The sequence below is a fragment of the Lactuca virosa genome, chromosome 5, assembly GCF_052849685.1.
Source record: "Lactuca virosa cultivar CGN04683 chromosome 5, Lactuca_virosa_CGN04683_v6, whole genome shotgun sequence".
In the NCBI taxonomy this organism is placed as follows: domain Eukaryota; kingdom Viridiplantae; phylum Streptophyta; class Magnoliopsida; order Asterales; family Asteraceae; genus Lactuca; species Lactuca virosa.
The window spans coordinates 66136704-66159224 of NC_136430.1; the positions used below are offsets into that span (position 1 = coordinate 66136704).

The 22521-nt window shown below is 33.6% G+C and overlaps 1 protein-coding gene and 1 pseudogene across 1 annotated transcript; one reads left to right on the forward strand and one right to left on the reverse strand.

Moving 5' to 3' along the window:
- The first annotated feature begins 4258 nt into the window (after positions 1-4258).
- Positions 4259-5964, forward strand: LOC145115505 (ER membrane protein, putative (DUF962)). The gene is made up of 4 exons (XM_079051801.1): positions 4259-4744; positions 5211-5273; positions 5370-5441; positions 5720-5964. Exons 1-4 carry the CDS (start codon positions 4412-4414, stop codon positions 5834-5836), a joined length of 585 nt encoding a protein of 194 aa, XP_078907927.1. The 5' UTR covers positions 4259-4411; the 3' UTR covers positions 5837-5964.
- LOC145115504 (pentatricopeptide repeat-containing protein At4g21065 pseudogene) lies at positions 5748-7554 on the reverse strand (annotated as a pseudogene).
- Between the last annotated feature and the right edge of the window lie 14967 nt (positions 7555-22521).

Genomic DNA, 22521 nt, shown 5'->3' on the forward strand with positions numbered 1-22521 from the left:
TCAAAGGTAATCAGAGTATAAAATGTATACTCAAAACTAACATTATAGTGCCATAAAACAGAAGTGTGGAATCTTTGGTAGATGCGATGCAATCATGTCGACCCTTTTCCCTTGCTATCACAAGTACCTGAAACATTTATACTTGAAAACGTAAGCACAAAGTGTATTGAGTTCCCCAAAAATACCACATACCATACATAACCACATACATAACAATATGGCCTATTTCAGCAAACGGGTCTATTTCAACCCAAGTGAGTGTTATAGGTCAAATCATAGTCTTACAATCACTCCTACGGCAACCTATTTAAGCTAATGAGTATATTTCAACCCAAGCGAATGCTACAAGCCAAATCATAGTCTTATAACACCCCTGCAGTTGTCATGGGCTCCACATGGTCTTTCATGCAAACATAACAATAAGTGTCACAAAGACAACAAGCACAAACGACACCTAGTGTCCTATGTAGTATAGTGAGAAAACTCCCCTCTTTATTGAAGTAGACTACACCACAGCTCGTAAAACTAGTGCGAAACACACCTAATAAAACACAAAAGGCAAAACCTTAAGCTACCATCTAAAACTACTCATTTGACCAAAAGTCAACCAGGTCAAAAAGTCAACTGTCAATAGACAAAGTCAACTCTCCATACCACCACACCGTGGCTAGAACCTTGACCATGTTATGGTTTGGCTCAGGCAGATCGCGACAGATTGGACCACTACACCGTGGCCAACACTTGACCATGTCGTGGCAACACTACTGGATCTGAAACTCCATTAAGTCCTTAATGCATTAAGCTAGCCATTCTAACTTTCCAGAAGGCCTCTTTTGCATCCAAGTAATTCATAAAAATCCTAACTTTATGGATATGCATGTCCAATGCATGTCATAAACTTACTTAGGTCAAAAGAATGAGAAATGGGGCCAAAATCTCATGCATGGCACCAAATCCACTTTGAAGTCCAGATCTGAACCACATAATGAACTTGGGACTTCATTGATCCATAGAGTTGCAAACTATATCAAGATGAATCACTAAAATCTCCCCAACAAGAACAACAAGACTCAAAAACATAGATCTAGAAGGAACAACTACAAAAGGTGATGGTTTGAGGGACTTACAAAGATCCAAAATGTACACAAAGAGTTGGAGATGAGCTTGCTTGGTGGTTTTTTGCTCTACAAGACATTCCTTCTCCATTTAAAGGCTACAAATCACTAAAATAAGCATCCAATGATCACAAGAAGCTAGGGCTTTCTTGGGGGGGGGGGGTCTTCTGGAGAAATGGGGGCTGAGGGTGGAGGAAACCATAACCCTCATATCCTTTATATAGGGCCCAAATACCGGAACTTAGGGTTTTGTGCAGAGGGCGACTCCACGCCGTAGTCATTAAATCACCACTTTCGTAGGAGGGTGGCACTACCAGGTCGTGGTAAGGTTATAATCCATAAGATCAAATCGACTACACAAGAGAATTTTAAAAAATAATACCTGGAATTTTAGAAGTTACAAAATTTGATGTATTTAGTTCGTTTTTTGCTTTGGCTCCTTGTTAGAGTGTGTTTTTTTAATGCATTCAGTCGTTCAAAAAAACCCTTAATTCGTATAATATGGAAAAAAAAACATACTAAAGGTAAATACGTAAAATATTAAACTTAAAGGTTTTTTTTGAAAAATATTTAAGGGTTTTTTTGCAAATAATATTTCATGATAACCTGAAAACCTACTGTTACAAGTAAAGAGAGCAAATATGAAAAAACTTGAAAAACTAAAGAACATAAACAAATAAAAAATCATCATAGGGATAAAACCGATAAAAACTGACAAACTTAAAGACTTTTATGTCAATAACCCTTATCAAAATGGTCCTTGTTGTTTTTTTACATTAATAGTCCTTATAAATTAATCAATTTACAGAAATTCTCGGTAGTGTTCTTTTTACATAAATTGTCCCTATAAAATAGCCAACTTACAAAAAGATCAATATTTTACATAAATAATCCCTATCAAATAATATCTTACAGAAGTTGTGGTCCCAATAGTAAATAACAAATACAAAAATAATCCATATTATATATATATATATATATATATATATATATATAAGGATTATTTTTGTATTTGTTATTTAATATTGGGACAACAAGGATGATTATTTGATAGGGATTATATATATATATATATATATATATATATATATATATATATATATATATATATATATATTAAAACACAACTTTTTTATGAACATAAAACATAACTTTGTTTTAACTTTGGCCGGTTTTTCTTTTTTACATTTTTAACCCAACATTTAAGTTGTTGCTCCTCAAATGTCAAAACATTTTAATCTTACAATTTTGACACTTTTTAAATTATTTTACGAATTTGATCTAATATACCTTTTTACTACTTTGTTTTACCGCATTTTTTTTAGAATTGTGCAGGGTTCAATTCTTCACCAGTTACTTTTTGAATTTTTTAACTTAGGTTTTTTTATGTTTTTTTAATTTTTTTTATTTGAACGACTTATTTTATATTTTTCTTATAATTTGGTTTTTTTATGTAACTTTTACTTTTGTTGTTTATATGTTCTTTTTTTAACAACCTACTTCTCCCCAAAAAGTTTGCATGGAAAATTATCCACAATAACACGATATTACTTTGGTTTGAATGATAACAAAAATTATGGGCAAAAAATGAGTAGATAAAATTGCAAGAATTGTTTCTGTGGTATGTCAAAACTAGCACGTTTGGACTGACAATGGTGGTCCAAAGGTTTCATTTTGTTGCGAGTTTAGTCCAAAAATTTCAAAACTCTTTTTAAAGACATATTTTTCCTTTTTTTAATTTTTTTATTACAAAAAACAAAAAAGAAAAAAAATCTCACTCCACCTTCTCTCTCTCTCTCTCTCTCTCTCTCTCAATCTGAAAAAGCTTTAGCAGGTTGTACGCTAAAACACAAACCTGTTCTTGCTTACAAAAAATTAGAAATTTTAGTTCTTGAGTTCAGATCTTGTATTTGTATGTGTTCATGTTCCAGATTACTTGTATGTGTTCTTGTCAACTTTTGTGTGTGTGTGTGTGTGTGTTCCAAATCCATTTCTTTGATGCTCCGATTTTCTAAAATTCGATCTGGAGATAAAACTACAACATGTGTGTGTTCTTGTGATCTGAAAATCAAAAATCAATCAATACACTCCATCTCTCTCATACACACAACATCAAGAGCACAATATAATCGATGGTTTCAGGAACAAAAACATTTATATGTGTGTGTTTTCTAACCCGATTCTAACAACTAAAAACATCTTTTAGAACTCAAGAACCCAAGAAATCTACAGATCGATGAACAGATCTGAAGCAGAAAAACCCTAACTGAAGAACGAAGATGAAAACCCTAATTGAAGAACGAAGTCGTCGTCGAGATCTGAACATCTCCTTACGACGAATCGAGAAGAAGAGCACGATCGAAAGCAACAACATGGGTCGATCAATGGTAGTTGAGGAATCACGAAGAAGGGGAGCCCGTTTTTCCAACGATCCTCTTGGCCTCTTCGACCTCGTCTCCGACAACAATCGAACCGAAAAGGAAGACAACAGTAACAGTCGACCAATGGAGAGCACCATCAGTGCTCGATGTGACTAAAAAAAAGAAGGAGAACGGAAACGACAGCAAGTGGGGGTTTCGTGGGATTTCTCAGCAACCGGAGGAGGGGTGGCTGGAACGGAGGCAATAACCTCCTTCCTTTGTTTCGTTTTTCTGGTGAGTCAAAGAATAAAAGAGGGAGAGGGGAATCGGGAATAGCAACAACTGAGGGTGTTTGGGTGGTGCTTCGATAGAAGAGGATGAGAATTTGTGAAATCGCCGATTCCTCCTTCCCTTCCTTCACTGGAGGTCGAAACAAGAGAGAGATGAGTATTTTCTTTTTTAGATTTTTGTAATAAAAAAACTAAAAAAAGAAAATACCAAGGGTAAAATCGTCATTTTATAAAAAATCAAAACAAAATAGACCAAACTCGTAACAAAATAAAACTTTTGGACTTCCTTGCGAGTCCAAACTTATTTGGACAAAATTTGCTAGTTTTGACATATCACAGGGACATTCTTACGATTTTGGCAAATGAGTATTACATGAAAAAAATATATCGGTGCACGTTAGTGACTACTACTCCCCGGCCACGTTAGCGACGGCACATTGATATCATCGGTACATCTAAACCAAACACAAAATCCAGTGGACTGCTCGAAGTAAATTTTCAATGACTCCATTGGCGTAGTCAAAACCATCCATCTTTGAAGAAAATTCTTTATCCCTGATACCTTATTTTTCTTAATCTTTAAATACACGTTAAACATCAAACAAATCTTCAGACACTTGAAGAAATTCAAAGGGGGCAAAATCTGATGGCGAAGATAGGGTTATTTGATCTTGAAAAACACTTCGCGTTTTATGGGGCATATCATAGCAACCCAGTTAATGTATTCATCCACATGTTGTTTGTTTGGCCGATTTTGTTCACAGCTCTTGTGATGCTCTACTTTACACCCCCTTTGCTTAATCTGTCGTTACCACATAGCTTGATTTTGAACTATGGGTTCTTGTTCACTGTGATTTATGCTGGATTTTATGTGTGTTTGGATTTGAAAGCTGGTTCTGTAGCTGGTTTGCTCTGTTTTTTTTGTTGGGTTTCTGGGAGCTTTCTTGCTCATCATCTGGGATTCTCTCTTGCTTGGAAGGTAAATTTTACTTTGTCTGCAGTTTTTTTAGTGAATTTTAGGTTTCCAAATAGTATTAAATCTTATTTAGTTTAAATTTCAGATCAATTTTGGTTCAAAACCCAGATTCAAAGCAATGAAATTGAACTCTAATCCCTTAGATTAAGCTCTATTTTTGGGTAACTACAGTGTTTTCTTTCGTTATTTTCTCTCAAGTAGAAGTGAAAGATGTTTGTTCGTATCATAAACGTTAACAGGATCCAAGTTGATTTATAGTGTTTGGATGTGTGTTTTCAAAGTGATTATAAAACTTGTAAAACAAGATAATCAAGTAATAAGTATCTTAATAATCAGTTTTCACCATAATATTTAAAGAATCAGATTCAGGTTTTCCCAAAAACTCTGAACTCAAATGAATATATGAATATGAGAGAAGATAGATATATCACCATATTGTTATATATATATTTGCTCTGTGTGTTTTCAGGTTGTTCTTGCTGCTCAGTTATTCTGCTGGACAGGACAATTCATAGGACATGGCGTGTTTGAGGTAATTTTATGCAAATTTTAACACTTTTCCCGTTTCATTTTTTTCTCATTCTTGTGTTGGTAATAATTCATTTTTCATTTATTTATTTATGAAAAGAAACGTGCACCAGCTTTATTGGACAACCTAGCACAAGCCTTCTTGATGGCACCTTTCTTCGTGTTGCTTGAGGTAATAATTTGTGTGTTTTTATAAGTAAGATCATGTATTGGAGTACACCTGAAACATAATAGGTTGTACTGTGTTTGACTGAGATTGCGAATGATGTCAATATATGACAAAAATTTACAAAGTTTTTTGTCCCACTCAAAAAAGGTGGGACATGGACTCGCTCTCGATCTTTCGTTTGTGCAAAAGACAAAACATCAGATATAAGAAAGATAGTCCAGTCCAATCCTGCCCACGAAGGACGACTATTTTACATTGTATCTTTTGTTGTTGATGTTCAGGCACTAGAAATGGCAGTTGGTTACGAACCATATCCAGGGTTTCATGCTCGTGTTAAAGCTAAAGTAAACGAAGACATCAAAGAGTGGAAGGACAAGAAGCAAAAGAAAATTTCATAAATTATGTCTTAAGTAATGAAAATCTATGCAACATGCTAAATATATCGATTTGTATCAAAACTTTGTGTTGTTTTCACCGGTCATAACAAAATAAACCAATTCCATTCCCATTGCGGATATTAAAACTATTCCCAGGGCTCGGTTTTTGAACTCCATTATCTATCATCAATCGTCTTACTCTCGAGACTTGATTCCAATCTTCTAAACTTGCATAAGTATTAGCAAGAAGAACATAGTCACTGCTATGATCTTCCACTTCCAAAAGATTCCGTCTCACAATCTCGGCTAATTTCACATTCCCGTGAACTCGGGAACCGGCTAAAATTGTCCTCCAGATGATGGAATTGCATTCCATCGGCATATTTTGAACTAATTCGTAAGCCTCAACGACTAGTCCAGCTCTACATAACATGTCAACCATGCACCCATAATGCTTTATTGTTGGGGTTATGTGGTATTCTTTGATCATTTTATTGAAAATTTGTCTTCCTTTTTCGATCATTCCTCCATGGCTGCAAGCACTTAGGACGCCCAAGAAAGTTACATCAGTGGGTAGTGCGAGTTTTTTGTTTATCATTAATGAAAATATGTTTATTGCTTCTTGGACATGACCATGTGTCGCGAGCCCTAATATCATTGTGTTCCATGTTACTATGTTTTTATTGTTTGTTTTACTGAAGATCGTTTGTGCTTCTTCAAGTTCTCCACATCTTGTGTACATATGAATCAATGAGTTCACGATGGATATGTCGTTCATTAATAAACGAGTATTGATAATGGAATGGACCCATGTCCCGAGGTCCAATGCTCCTAGTGTGGCACAAGCTGATAGGATGACCACCAGGGTGGCATCGTCAGGTTTTATGTGGGCTTCCTGCATACGGGAAAACAAGTCGAGTGCTTCTTTGTGTTTCCCGCAACAAACATGGCAATCAATTATGGTGTTCCAAGCGACTAAGTCTGGTTTAGGCATTTCATCGAACAACTGGCGTGCAACCTGAACGTTTTTTAGTGTTCCGTACATGTGAATCAAGGTGTTCCGGACAAAAACATGATTTTCAAGGCCGTGTTTTATGACACTGGAATGAATCTGTTTCCCCAGTAAAACAGATCCAGATTGACCACTAGCTTTAAGCAAGAACGAAAGAGTGAAATTGTCAGCAACACCTCCATGGTCGAGCATTTTCTTATAATAACAGAACGTTTTGTCTACTTGATTCATCCTCGCAAACCCTCTAATCATCGTGTTCCAAAGAAACCCATCTGGGTTCTCAATCTTTTCGAATACGGAAATAGCATAATCCATAGAACCCTCATTTGATACAGCACAAGACACGATAATCTTACCCACAACAAACAGGTTTTGAGTAAAACCAGTTTGAACCACATGAGCATGGAGTTGTTCAATGTCTTTCTTGGTGCAAGCTTTCTTGAACATAGAAAGAAGAGTTTGCTCTTTCTTTGTGTAACTTCCGCCATGTGGGTTTGGAATCTTGGTGGGTGTTTGTGAAGAAAAATGACAAAAAAGATCGAGATTTGGTAAAGAATGTGTTGAAAAGGAAACAATTTTCCATTTTGATGATGGTTTTATGAAGTTAAAGCATCTATTCACCATACTAACAAACTGATACAACTTACAATTTGAAAATTTGTATATTTGGGAACAGTTTACATCATCTTTGATACAAAAGTTTGCTTGGTTTTGTCATTTTGTAGAACAGAAAACATAGTGTGATGGGTGATCACAACAGAACTCCAAAAATACACGATTTGTATGAAATGAACCTAGGCAACGTTTAACGGGCCAAAGTCTCTTTAATGCATCTTAAAAATTCTTTACAAACTAGTGATTGTTTTATTTATTTATTTAAAAAAAACTATATTATTATATTTAATAAAGTAGATTCTAATCATATTTAATTAATAGATTAAGTATAAATTTGCTTAAAAAAAGTAAAAAGAAAAAAAAAAGGTTGGTCAGCTTAACCCAAATATGTCTATGTTTAAAAATACGTTACCCGGTATATCCATATGTTTTGCCACCTTCAATGAACTTGGTTATTTTTTTCTTCAAATAAATACGATTATTTGTTAGAATCAGAAATAGAAGGGAAAGGGGAAATGGTCTCGTGAAATAGAAAAAGAAGAGGGAATAAGGTTTGTTAAAAAATTAGAGTATTTCCGAAATATGTTCTTTTTTATTCGAATATAACTTATTCTCTTAAAAATTAAGAGTTTGTTAGAACAATTGAGAGACAAAAATTAAAGGTTATCAAACACTCTCAATTGAAAAATTAGGAGTTAGTCTCTTTATTAAAATATTAAGAGACTATCAAACAAACCTAAGTTTTATAATAATATCTAATTATGCCTCACATACGTAATAGGCTAATTTAGTAATATGAATCGAAGTCATAGCCATCGATGGCAAGATGAGTCGAGTCAAATGATAGTACAAATAGATATAAGTAAAAGATAGGTCCAAAGTTGTTATATAAAATATAAATAAATAATGGTCCATATTTTTATAAAATGGTTTAGGAGTTGTAAAGTATATTTTGGACGACATATAAATCATACTTAATTTTAACTGAACTTTTTAATTTTACAAATTACACTCTTTGGAAACTAAATAGGTCAAAATTACTCCTTTCTAGATTCATGGATTCAACCTATTCCCTCAAAGAATAAACTATACAAACTCATGTATACTTTTTGATGGATATGGTATATACTATATGGACATGGTATAAAACCGAACTCACAAATTCAAGAATGAAAAAAATCTATTTGGTCCGCCACTCTTTCTTTTTTGCCATCATAATAAAATGAAAGGCAAACATGATAGCAACAAATTCCATATAACAACGCAATTAAACCAAGAAGAATCTAAAGGTGTTTATGTACACATGTCACATATAGACAAAAACATGACAAGCAACTACTCTAGTCTCAGTCTTAATCGTAATAATTAGACATAAATCGTAGAACAACAAACGACCACACATGATCAAAGGTATTGGAGAGTATGGTTTAACAAACAAAAGTTGGAGGCAAATATTCTTTTGGAATGTAAGAAATGGCTTTACACTTGCCATGACCAAAAGCTACCAAGCAAATTGTCCAAAACAAGAATAAAGGTTTGTTCTCTGCAACCAATTTCATTAGGGTCATCATCGCCTACGTCTGCACCCCTAACACTTTGTTGGACTGTAATGAAGAGAAAGTGTATTCTGTTGACGTAAGATTCGGTTTTTTATGTTTGAAGGGAACTCTCAATTGGTTTGTAGCTTTCAGACTAACGGATTTTATTATCGATTCACGAAAAAAGAAAAAAGAGAGAGGTAACGGTTTGATATGTCATCAATTTACATAAATATATAAAAAACATAGTTTTTTTTAAGATACCAAATATACCCATTTAATATATTTTTTAAGTTCGTTACCGACATCTCATGTCTACAAAATAATGCATTCGTCAAAATAAAACAAAAAAAATAAGATATTATTATGTTTTTGCTTAAGGAAATGGAAATACATTGGCCATATGGGGATGAATTTCTGTAAAACTCCAAGTGTAATGACGTCAATTTTGTTTTATTAGTTGAGGGTTACTTTCTATGGTTCATTCATATCCCCACACATGTACAAATGGACAATCTGTCGTATGAAATAAATTCTTTCTAATAATTTATATTTCATCATCATACTCATAAATCATAATCATGTATTAATTTTTATATTATTATCAATTATTTGAAATTGTCCCTTAATTGTCTCAACTCCCAAATTTGTCTTTTCCGAAAAATTTATAACTACAAACGCGATTCATGTGGTTGGATATGAGAAATAAAAGGGTAACGTAATTATAAAGATAAAGAGACGTTCGTTACCATTTTTGCATATACGATAATTTTAACCCATATAAGTATAATTAAAAAAAAAATTAAATATGTTCTTGATATTTTTGTATTTTGTACCATCTAACTTATTTATCTTATTAGTTCTTGATCCCCGTCTCTCCGAATCTACCATATATTTCTTTCTATTCATCTCTGTCATTTTAATCGTCCAGTGGTTTCCTCTGGACAAAACTATAAAAGGTCGTTAGTGTGTAGGGTTAGGGTTTAGACCCAAGACCCTTATAATTTAAATATTGTTTTTATATATTACTGTGTAATCATTTAAGAGATAAGCAATTTATCATATTTACATATAAGACTAAGGCAATTTCACATGTGCTTTTCATGTACCAAAACGTGTAGATAAATGGTGCACACATTTCTTATCAACAAAGAGATAGTGTAAGAATTTCTAGTTCTCAAAAGTAAAGCAAGAAAAATCGGCATGCATAGAACGTTGTTCTATTTCTTCGTAAGATTAGACCATTGCACGGAACAACATTGTTGCATTTAAAAAAGGTAAATAGTACAAAAATCATTAAGTTTATATTAAAATTCTAATTTGCTACTGTGTTTTTTTGTTTCAAATTTGACGTTGTGCTTTTCAATTTGTTACAATTCTGACCAGTCAGCCCGGTTACATGCTATCGTGACACGATGATGTGTCAGTTTTGATGACAAGACATGCTGACGTGTCAAAATTAAAATATTTTTCACAAAAAACACTCAGTTTTCACTTTTTTTTTTTTTCAATTTTGACACTATTTTTTTTTCAATTTGACACTATAATTTTTTTGTTCCAAATTGAACATTATTTTTTCCAATTTTATTTAATATTGACTATTTTCCATTTGAAACCATATAAATAATTTTTATTATTTTATTATTTTTTATTTATTATTATTATTTTTTATTTTTACATTTGAAACCGTATAAACACATTTTTTTTCATTTAAACACCACATTTTTATATAAATACAAGGGTTTTTTTTTAAATATTCAAACACTAATTTTATGTATAAATATGTATTAATTATATTATAACCATATTTTATATTAAATACGCAACTTTTAAAATGAGTTTGGAGGTTTGGAGGCGTATAATTGTTCAAGGCCCAAAGGCAACGTTTGCAACAAGTGAAATTTTTACAACTCATATAATATTCATAATATTATTAGGAACATCTTGAATCTTATGGTGTGACTCCCGAAGGCTATCACGACTTAATCTTGATTGACCATTTAATTATTGAATGACAATTAATTATTCTGGAGGTATGTAATTGAAACATCTTTATGTTCAAGAGTCATTATAAAATAATATTGCTAGATAAGTATTTGATTCTTGATAAATAAATATATATCTTGTAATTAATAAAAAAATATTTATTTCATGGAAATTTGAACTTTTATTGTTATATATCATAATATATCATAAGTTATATTTTATTATGTCATGTATATCTTTTTGGACTTAAAGGACTTTTGTCTTTTAGTAATTGGATAAAGGTTTTCAATTATAAAAGCACGTGAGATTTTTTTTATAAAGATCCCTTCCTTTTATTCACTAAAGCCTAGCATGCATGTGGGACAAGGAAGACTTGCTTTTGATTAATTAATTCAACTTTTTTATAAAGATCCCTTCCTTTTATTCACTAAAGCCTAGCATGCATGTGGGACAAGGAATACTTGCTTTTGATTAATTCATTCAACGCTCTTAGAAAGCATGACTTGTTGATTTGATGAAACATTGGTCTTAAACGTTAAGACCCTTGGGATAAAGGCATAAACATATAACTAGTTATCTCTCTTCCTTCCTTTATAAGCCAAAAGCACGAAATTTGGTGCTTTCCATCTCAATATTCTCTTTAGTTTTTGTCTCTTAAAGTGTTAAGGACATAAACATGAAGATGATACTTGAATACTCTCTTTTAAGGCAAACTAGTTTCTTTGTCTTAAGAGCTTAAGAATATTTTTATTTTACAAAAAGAAGATGAACATCTTATCAAGTTGACAAATTATTGGTGGATATCTTTAGAGAGCTCATTCTTTGAATCTTGTCGCAATCTTCATCAACTTCCTAATTATCAAAAGAAACCAAAGTCTTCAAATGTTATAAACTTCATCTTCCTTTGATTATATTTTAATCTTTCTAAGTCTTTCAAAATGATTTTTGGTGGGTTAAAATGGTTTTAATTTATTCAAACAAAAATGCTTCTGTTGTTAAACTCGTAGTTTTTACTATTTGCTTTAAACTATTTTTGAATAAAAACTCAACAATTGGTATCAGGGCCATTTTTGCAAGCTTTGTTAGATTATTTGTTAAGTTGATGAAATCTTTGTTTTTGGAAAATATTGATGGTTTTCTCTTTGCAAAAAAAAAAATCCATACATATTTTCTTTAACAACTTTATAATTGTAACTTTTTGGTGACAAAAAGTTTACGTGCATTTTTTGTCACAAAAGTTGTTTTAGAAAAAACAAAAAGTTGTTTTATATAATTTTGAGTATATATATGTATGATGTGCATAAACAAGCTATGGACCATTGTGTTGTTGTTTGTTTTGATTTATTTAAAATGATTGTAATATTTTATTTATTAATATGGTATGTAATAATTAAATAGATTAGTTTTTATTTTGTTTATTTTTGTAAGTAATATATTAGTTTTAGAAATAATTTATTTTGTACAAAAATGTAACAAGAAATGAAGGTGGATCCATTTTTGAAGATCAACAGGGTTATTTTCGCAAATTGTAAGTGCAAGTGCAAATGTAACCTTTTTTGAAAAGTTTTACTAAAAGTGTTGGTGTTGGAAAAGTGTTGTATCAGATTCCTTTAGGCGCATATCCTAAGGCAACATTTTCCTAATGTGTTGCATGCTGAAAATTTTTACCCTTCAAGAAGTTTTCACATTTTTTGCAAGCATTGGATGTTTTCTCAAGTGAGAGCTTCAACAACAACATTACTATAAGTTTTTAGTCCCTTAATGTCCATTTAGGAATGAAGTTGATATTTTTGTGATGGCTCACAAAAATGTTACTAGACTTGGTTGGTTTATGCACATATTTTTTTTGCATGTTTGTGTTGTTTGATTTATGTTGTTATTATTATGTCGTGCTTAATAAATTAGTTTTCAAATAATAAATAATATTTAAACATAAATAATATCACAAAAGAGTTTGATTTTAATAAAATTTACTTTTAACATAAAATGGTAAAAATAGTTTTGAAAGTAAAATGAGTTTTATTGTTAAAACTAACAACCGGTAAATTTCATCGATTAAAATAGTATAAGTTTAAATTTGAGATTTTATAAACTTATCAAACTCTAAACCTTATCTCATAAAATGAAATTTATTAAAAGGTTTACAAATGTTCTAAAGCGCTCAAACTGGAAAACTTAATACAAGCTAATAAATTTAAAATTTGATCGCGTCAATTTTATAAAACCAGATTTTATAAAAGATCATTCTTAAAATGTGATTTTACATAAATAAGATTCTTTTTAAAAGTATACCATGTCTTATTGGATGCATGCAATAACCATGATATAATATGTTTTTTGAACTAGAATTATAAAAACATCAAAGACCTCTTATAAACCTCAAATCTATGCAATCCATTTTAAAGAACACCCGCACATCTCTTGTATGTACTATTGGGATAAATGTCACATAACCGCTTAGTGTTATCTTTTGATGTCGGGGTGTATTCGTAATTTCTATAACTAAGTTATAGGCCGATTACACAAGTTGTTCAAATTGGATGATTTGATCGAAAATCTTTTGTGATAAAAGATACCTAAGCGAGATAGTTCCGAGACATAGATGAGATCAAACATGTATAATTAAATTTTGTTATTAGCGATCCATAAATCCAAGAATTATAAATTAGTATATAATTGATAATCGATATCTACCTAGTTGGATTCAAATTGATGGGGTAAAGGATAAATAACCATTTATTTGTTTTGCAACTTGGATCCTAGACTTTAATGATTAATGTTTGAAACGTCCCGATTTTTCATAGCAAAATTTTTCATTTTCATTTATTAAAATATATCAGAGTTATAGTTACATTATGCGGAAACATGTTGCGAATGCATGTGTGTACAATCGAACCGTGTCCTTCTCACGAAGTACCTGAAAAACATTTATAACAACTGGGTACGCACTAAGATTAGTGAGTTCCCAAAAAATACCATATACCACAATACATATACAATGCATATACATAATGACCTTCAGTATAAAGCTGGTCCGCCCTTTTTGCCTACATCATATAGTTGGTCCGCACTTTGGCCTTTAGCATAATGCTAGTCCGTCCGAATCTATTGGCCTTCAATATAAGGTTGGTCCACCCTCAACTACTCACATAATATATCAACAGTATAGCATGCAATAATCCAATACTACAGGAAGGAGTTCCAGAGAGGCTCTAAAGGAAAGGGAAGTGAGAAATGGCTGAATTCGAAGGTTTATGTAGGCAAATTCAGGATAAGCGTCGCACACATGGTCGGGTGCACGCCGCGCACTTGGTCGCGAGTGCTGACGTGGCGCCGTTTAGGTGGTGACATGTGTCGAAATCCTATGGCACGTCAGAAGCGTGTCGCGCCTCTTTTCTAGTCACGCGGCTACACATGAAAAATGATGATTTCTTTTAAAAATTCATATCTTCTCCATACGAGCCCCATTTTTGACGTTCTATATATTTACATGTAGCCATCGAAGAGATCTATAACTTTGATTTAGACTCCGTTGGCTAATTCTCACTTTATTTTTAAATCTATAATTTTAACAGGCTTAGACTATTAAAGCCCGTATAAAAATCATAACTCTCTCATATGAATTCCGTTCTCAACTGTCTTTATACCGACATAATCATATGGAAAAGATCTTCAAATCTCGTTTAGATTGTTTTTCCTAACAATCGACCGATTTCTATTTCGGGTTCTGTGTCATACACTGCTGCGCTAAAACTTCTAAAAATACTAACTTCCTCATACGAAGTCAGATTTAGACGTTCTCTATATGTCCGCTCTCGGTTTTACGATTACTATGAATTCGTTTGGATTTCTTAGGCTAATAAGCAACCCATCTAAAATTTTTATGATACGTTGAGCTGTGTTGGATTAATCGCGAAACTTCAGAAAAGCATAACTTCTCCATACGAAGTCAGATTCGGGCATTCTATATATCTACAAAAATCGTATTGATGTTTCCAACATTTTTATGATGATTAATTTGGCTAAAAAGTAATATGTCTCTACTTTGAATTTTATAAACGACGGTTTATATTGAATTCTATTGGAATGTGAAAATGGGGTGTTACAACTCTCCCCCACTTACAAAGATTTTGTCCCCAAAATCCCGCTTCTTGCGCTCCTAGACGTCACACTATCAGAATTTTCGACATCAACTTATGATATAGCTTACGTTGCTGCATCGAATTCGTCCATCCGTACTTATTTGGTTGTAGAACTTCATTTTATACTTTAGGCGTACTCCCAAAAATCCTCGCAAAGTTTTTCACAATCGGGAATTCGTCGGTTTGGACTTCCAGTAATTACATGCTACGATTTAGAATCACCTTCAGACGTAAAATGTCGATACCATCAACTGGTTACGAGGTGGTTAACTATGGAACTTTATCTATGACATCCTAACAGAATCCATTTTCAGAAACATGCCTCTAAAAAGGCTTATGTTATATCATTAAAATGCACCCGAACCTAGATTATAAACGGTTTTTACCTAGTTCAGGTGTTCCAACATCCTGAATTTTAACCAAAACTACCATAACAGGTTTATTGGCTTGAAAATACTGGAACCAATACTTTAATATTGGTGGCAGACTCATTATAAGGCTTGCTTATCCTCCAACCTACGAGATTATAATGAACACTAGGTCATCAATAGCCTTTTCGTAAGGCCCTAACTACTTTTTCTATCAAGGTATAACTATTGTTCGTGTAATTCGTTCTTATGACTGATCACGACATGTTGTGACACTATCCAACTACTAGGATTACAATACTGGATCGCTCTTGTCATCATCCCCTCTTGGGTGTGAAGACTCACAATCGACCCTTTGGTGGTCTTGAAGACTCACAACCATTATCCGACTGTCCTTAAAGGAACTCAATCTTCATCCCTCCTCGATATCTACTTATCACAACATCTCCTTGCTTTTTAAATGTTTGAGGCAATAACTAATTAGAGGTCCTTAATTTACCCTGTACTGGTGCTAAAGTCTAATTATCGCCCTATGTCAACCTACAAATGTCGAAATTAGATCCTAGTTTTCCATTAATTCTTACGCTTATCGACTAAAGGAATAACTAAACTAAACATGTAGTCTACTTTGAAGCCTAAAATAACAATGAAGTATTAATGGGTATAGTCCTTTTCGAATGGTCTCCTCTTATGGGTCTCTAGTCGTACATACAAAAACACTCTATCCTTTTACGTTGATTCTACTGCTAAAATCCTTTGCCATGGGTTAACTAAATTCTTACTATGGTTGAAATCAAATCTCTGGGTCTGGTGTATCCCTCAAGTACTTGACGCTCTCTATGTAAAACTATACTACCTTTTGGATTCCTGATCCTATGCTGCGAGGATAAATACTACATCCTCGAAGGCACGAACCTATGGGGTTCTCTTGGCTATCTGGGTCGTACCTGGAGGTATGAAAAAGTTCTAAATCCTATCGGACGCTTAGAATGAAAGACCAATCTTTCCTTGAGAAGTAAAAAAACTCATAGCCTATGGGTAATCTGACAAAAGACTTTATTCTTCTGTTACCCTAAAACAAAACTATCTCCTCCTACTCATGCTGCTACTCTTCTGGACCTTGATATCGAAATTGAAAGTTGAACTGCCCTTTGTCCTTTCTCCTTAAGGGCCAATTCTCCCCCACTTGGGTTTGACCCACCATCTGCTGCTACTTATATCTTAATCTAGCTCAGCCCATGTCATATGTGTCTTCTTTTTCCTTTTGAAGAAACTCATGGTTGTCATTTCTAATGACCTTCGACATTCTCATCGTAGTATTACTAGTGCCTACCATAAGTGGTCTTTTTACATAGCATGACCAAAACTGGATAAGGTCGTGACAAGCACAATGTTTGTCTAAAAATGCACTAACGCACGAGCATGAGAAAGGGGTTTTATTGCGTATTAAAATTTTACAAGCAATAACGATGATTGTTGGGTTACATACTAATACCTACGTACTGAAAACAAAGATAATAGCACATACTATTAAACACTTCCTACTCGTATCACTCATTCTTCCTTAATATAAAACAACACAACTCCTTCATTGGTTGTGGGTTCCTTTTCCCTTAGGCATCCATTGGTTAACCTAAAAGTTGAAGGATCTTGTATGTTCAAGAATCATATTAAAGTGATATTGCTAATTAACATATCATACTAATGGTTCACACTAACAACAACTTGATATAATTGATTATTTATTATAAATTGATTTTAATAAATATTCAATAATCTCTTATAATTAATTGGGAAAATATTTATTTCATGGAAATAATTATTTTACAATTACAAGTAACATATTATTTCATATGGTATAAAGTAATAAGTCATGTACAACCTTTTGGACTAGTTAAATCCTTTTGTCTTTTACCTAAAGACAAGGTTTATATTTTATAAACTTAGAGTTTATAAAAACTAAACAATTGTTTTCTTCTTTCATCATAAGGCCGAAAGTATGGTGTAGGAGGAGGCGAATGTGTTTCCAATTTGTTTAATGTAAAGTATTAAGCATGGGTGCATGCATGGGGACAAGGTTGTCTAAAGGTCTTAATGGTTAAGGACCTTTAGACTAAGTTTTTGATTTAACTAATGAAGAAGGTTTTCATTTGTGGTGCTTCTTCTTGCATTAGGCTGAGAGCATCTCTTCACTCCTCCCCTCTCTTGTTTTGCTTTGAACACTTGAAGAATTGCCACTTGCTTATGCTCTCTTTGAACTATACTTGGGTTTGGTTCAAAGCTTAAGAGTTTTATACAAAAGAACTAGCATTCTACATCAAGTCAAGTCATTGTTGGTGTCTCTTAAGTTCACCATTCTTCATCAAATTCCAAGCCTCCCAAGAGGACCCAAAGAACTACAAAGGTTCTTATTTCTTCATCCTTTATTTGGTTGGTGTTTTAATCTTTCTACAACTTGCAATATGATCATTGGTGGGTTTAAACTTGTTTTATGTTGTTCATAATATCAAGTCTTTCGTTGCCTAAAATCATGTTTTTGAAACTAATTTTGAATAAAAACCCAACAAAAGTTGCAGGTGTTGGAGCTTGCATTGCACTTGTTGGTTTTAGAAGAGGACAATTGGCCTTGATATGATCCTTCTGGTTGCAGTGGAAACAAACACTCACTCCCTGTGTTTCTTGCTTACAGTCTCGGTTGTAATGTCCCTCCTCGCCGCACCCGAAGCATTCCAAAGCATGACAAGCTCCCCCGTAAGACTTTCTACACTTGCTACAATGAAGGGCACCCTGTCCTTCAGGCCTTGAGTTGGCATGATTAAATCTTTTGGTTGTTGCTGGCAGAGTTGGGTCTTGTGCTTGCTTCCTCTTTGCGAGATCTCCTTATTGTGTGGTCCTTACAATTTCATTAATAGTTTAAATGGCATAAATCTGCTCCTTAACCCTGACAATCAACCTATCCGTGACTCGTTTAATGATATCGGGTAATTATTCTAGCAATGTCTGTGAGATCTCAATGACAATCCAATCATGTAGGGATGCGTTGTCAATGCAAATCCCAAAGCTCTCTGCTTCATGACGTGTAGTCGACATTCTGTAAACAGGACCCGTTATCACTTATTCTAATAACCCTTTTACTGCAAAAAGGTTCTAGAGTACTAAACCTTTGTTTTCGTGAATCTAATGCCTAAGACATATTTCATCTATCTTATCCTTATCGTACTAATAACCTGATCCGTTCTCTTATGACTGAGGTCGGCATATAATCATAGGAATGGTCGTGTTCTAGTGACCTTCAATTGCATGACGCAAGGATGTATAACGAACTAGGATATTATGCCTACGAGTCGAACACTTAATCATAGAAGGTACCTTCCTTCATTTTCTAATGCGGTCTAACCGCATCATGGTAGGTGTAATTTCTTAACGACAGTTGTGATACTTCCATCGATTCCTTCGATCGTCTTTTCCCATAATCTTTTGACTATAGTCGGACACTAAAAGAGCTTACTTCATAGATTTATCTTAGTCGGACTCGGTTCGTTATGACTTCTAAGGTCAGAATAACATGCATTTTCTTAGTCATCACCGAAATGATGGTAATGATAGATACAAACAAAGCAACTCAACTACGAGTGCCTTAGTAACCTTGTGACTTTTCTTGATCCAAGTGTGAGTCCCGGGGCCTCTACTACCTTTCACACCTACTCATACTTGTCCCAAAAATTGTCTCGCAGTTCCCAAGTCACTTCCAATACTATGCATATGACCGCTATATGTATTTTTCCTATGAGCACATACAACAGGTTTTCCTAAACTCCAGTAGAACTTTGCATCTTTACCCATGCCCTACCATACGAAGCATTTATTAAACTTCTTAGACTCTCTTTCTAAAATTCCTTCCCACTTCACCATACTATTAAATGAGGAAGAACTTCTACCAATATTAACCAATTATCGGATGAATACGATTACACGCTTCTAAAATCAAACATTCTGTTGACTGAAGGGTCTGACACTGCGACGGTTAGACTTAGACGAGAGTTGCGAAATAGCATCAAATCAAGCAATCTAAAACTATCTAATTCTGGGAGCATGCAGCCTAACATATTGGTCAAATAACTAATTAATATCGGTATAGGTTCTAAGAAACAGTTAACAAGCAATTTCTAAGCTCTAAGGCATCTTAGTTACCAGGCAATTTTAATTGGCAATTTCTAAAAAGATCCCCAACCTACATACTAGCATGCATTTCTAATAATTCACATTTCATCAATTATAACAAATATGAATATTTTGGGAATCACTTTCCTTCCTGAGCTTTGGATGACTGTACGCATCACATTCTTCCCTTTTTGTAATATCCTTTTTATGAAAAGATTTATTAATTACTCAGATCCTTAGTTTGATTTTGGAATCACATGAGTGTTCATCCAGTTCACTCAAACCAGGGCTCTGATACCAACTTGAAACGTCCCAATTTTTTATAACAAAAATTTTTATTTTTATTTATTAAAATATATCAGAGTTATAATTACATTATGTGTAAACATGTTGCGAATGTGTGTGTGTATAGTCAAACCTTGCCCTTATCACGAAGTACCTAAGACACATTTATAACAACTGGGTAAGTACTATGCTTAGTAAAATCCCCAAAATACCATATACCACAATACATATACAGTGCATACACATAATGGCCTTCCGCATGAAGTTGATCCGCTCGTTTTGCCTACAACATATAGCTGGTCCGCACTTTGGCCTTTAACATAATGCTAGTCCACTCGAGTCTATTGGCCTTCAGGACGAGGCTAATCCGCCCTCAACTCCGCACATAATATATCAACAGCATAACAAGCAATAATCCAATACTACATGCAATTAACAAAACTACACAAATGGCTTACTACAGGGTAACTATATCCTAACACACAGAGGATATATACTGGAGCATAAAATATAGTGAGAAAACTCACTTGGATAATTTTACTTAGATGATTGACAACTATCTGGGTGATTCGACCGACGATCCAACTGGTTGGTAACACGGTTAACAAGTATTAACCTATGATACTGTAACTTATTAATTCATATGGCAATATGGTATTGATAACTAGATCTTTCACTAATCCCAATGAATACTGAGGGTTCTATCAAATATGGATCAGCAGGCAGGACAATTAGGAGGCAGGACCATTTCGACATATAGCCTTTCAGAAATCTAACAACCAAGCCAACATGACCATTCTAGACACCTCTCCCGTAAGTATATCAATTAGCATTATAACTAGAGTTCCTGATAAATCTTGTTTATATATTCATAGCAATGACTATGGATATAAATATAAGTTACACTTTAAGCGTAGCAAGCATAGCCTAACTTACAGAGAGTTTCTAGCGAAAACTAAGGATTACACTGGGAGAACTTCGATACCGAGTACACTTCTATTTCTATAGCTCTCTCTTGTCGTAGGGCCTTACTAAAGTAGTCGGTAAATTAGAGAGAAAAAGGCCAAGACACACGAAGGAATTCCAGAGAGGTTCTGGAGGAAAGGGATGTGAGAAATGTTTGAATTCAGAGGCTCGCGTTTCGCACATGGTATGGTGCGCGCCACACACTTAATCGAGGATGCTGACGTGGTGTCGTCTGGGTGGTGACACTTGCCGAAATCCTATGATGTGTTAGAAGCGCGCTGCGCCTTTTGTTTGGACACGCGGCTGCGCGCGAAAAATGTCGATTTCTTTAAAAGATAATAACTACTCCATACGTGCTCCGTTTTCGACGTTCTTTATATCCACGTGTAACTATCGACAAGATCTACAATTTTCATGTAGACTCCGTTGGGGAATTCTCACTTTATTTTTAAAGCTATATTTTTAATAGCCTTAGACTGTTAAAACCCATATAAAACTCATAACTCTCTCATATGAATTTCGTTCTCGATTATCTTTATACTGATGGAATCATATGTAAAAGTTCTTCAACTCTAATTTGTATTGTTTTTTCCTAGCAATCAACCGATTTCTATTTGGGGTTCTGTGTCGTACACTGATGCAATGAAACTTCTAAAAATCATAACTTCCTCATACGAAGTCAGATTTGGATGTTCACTATATGCCCGCTCTTGGTTTTACGATTTCTATGATTTTCGTCTATATTGTTTATACTAATAAGCAACCCATCTAAAAATCACTTTTTACGATACACTGAGTCGTTTTGGTTTCATCGCGAAACTTCGAAGAAGCATAACTTCTTCATATGAAGCCGGATTTGGGTGTTCTATATATCTACAAAAATCGTAATGATGTTTCCTACATGCTTATGAAAATTAATTTGGCTAAAAAGTAATATGTCTACTTCGGATTTTATATACGATGGTTTATATTGAATTCTGTTGGAATGCGAAAACGGGGTGATATAATATTTTTAGAAACTAAAAGGGCATTTACTATTAAAGATTAAATATCAAAAATACTAAATGAATTTTGTTAAAATTTTGAAGATAAATAATCAATTCTCATTACCATGAATCCTCATTTACTTAATGATCTTAAAAACAATAACATTTAATAGATGCAATTTCAATGAATGAGTTCATGTTTTGAGAAACTAAAAATTGTACACTCTTGAAGGACCTATTCCTAATCCACCTTCTTTGAGCAATATACCTGAACATGATACTTGGTAAAGGAATCACTATGATGCTTAAGATGCTTCTAACATCATACTAGGAACAATTATTCCTGACTTCCAAGAAGTCTTGGATAATATAGATATATATTTGATGATATAATAGGTTATCCAAATATTCCTACAATATAATGATATTTTGTTTTAAGCCAGTTCAAACAATGGAATAACGCAGGGTTGAAAAGAGTCACCATGTATGATCAAAGAGGCCCATAGTTTATGGAATAAATACCTTTAGGCCCAAGAAATCCAAGAATGCCCGTATAGATGAATCTTGTTTCTTTTATGGAGTAACATGATACTGGAAAATGAACTGTTCCTCTATCTGAAAAGAATGTCTGGAAGATACTAGTACTT

Excerpts from the sequence above, each read along its gene's own strand:
- LOC145115505 (XM_079051801.1), top strand. The coding sequence starts at position 4,412 with ATGGCGAAGATAGGGTTATTTGATCTTGAAAAACACTTCGCGTTTTAT. Across the intron at positions 4,745-5,210 it reads GATTCTCTCTTGCTTGGAAG|GTTGTTCTTGCTGCTCAGTT; the intron begins GTAAATTTTACT and ends GTGTGTTTTCAG. Across the intron at positions 5,442-5,719 it reads CTTTCTTCGTGTTGCTTGAG|GCACTAGAAATGGCAGTTGG; the intron begins GTAATAATTTGT and ends GTTGATGTTCAG.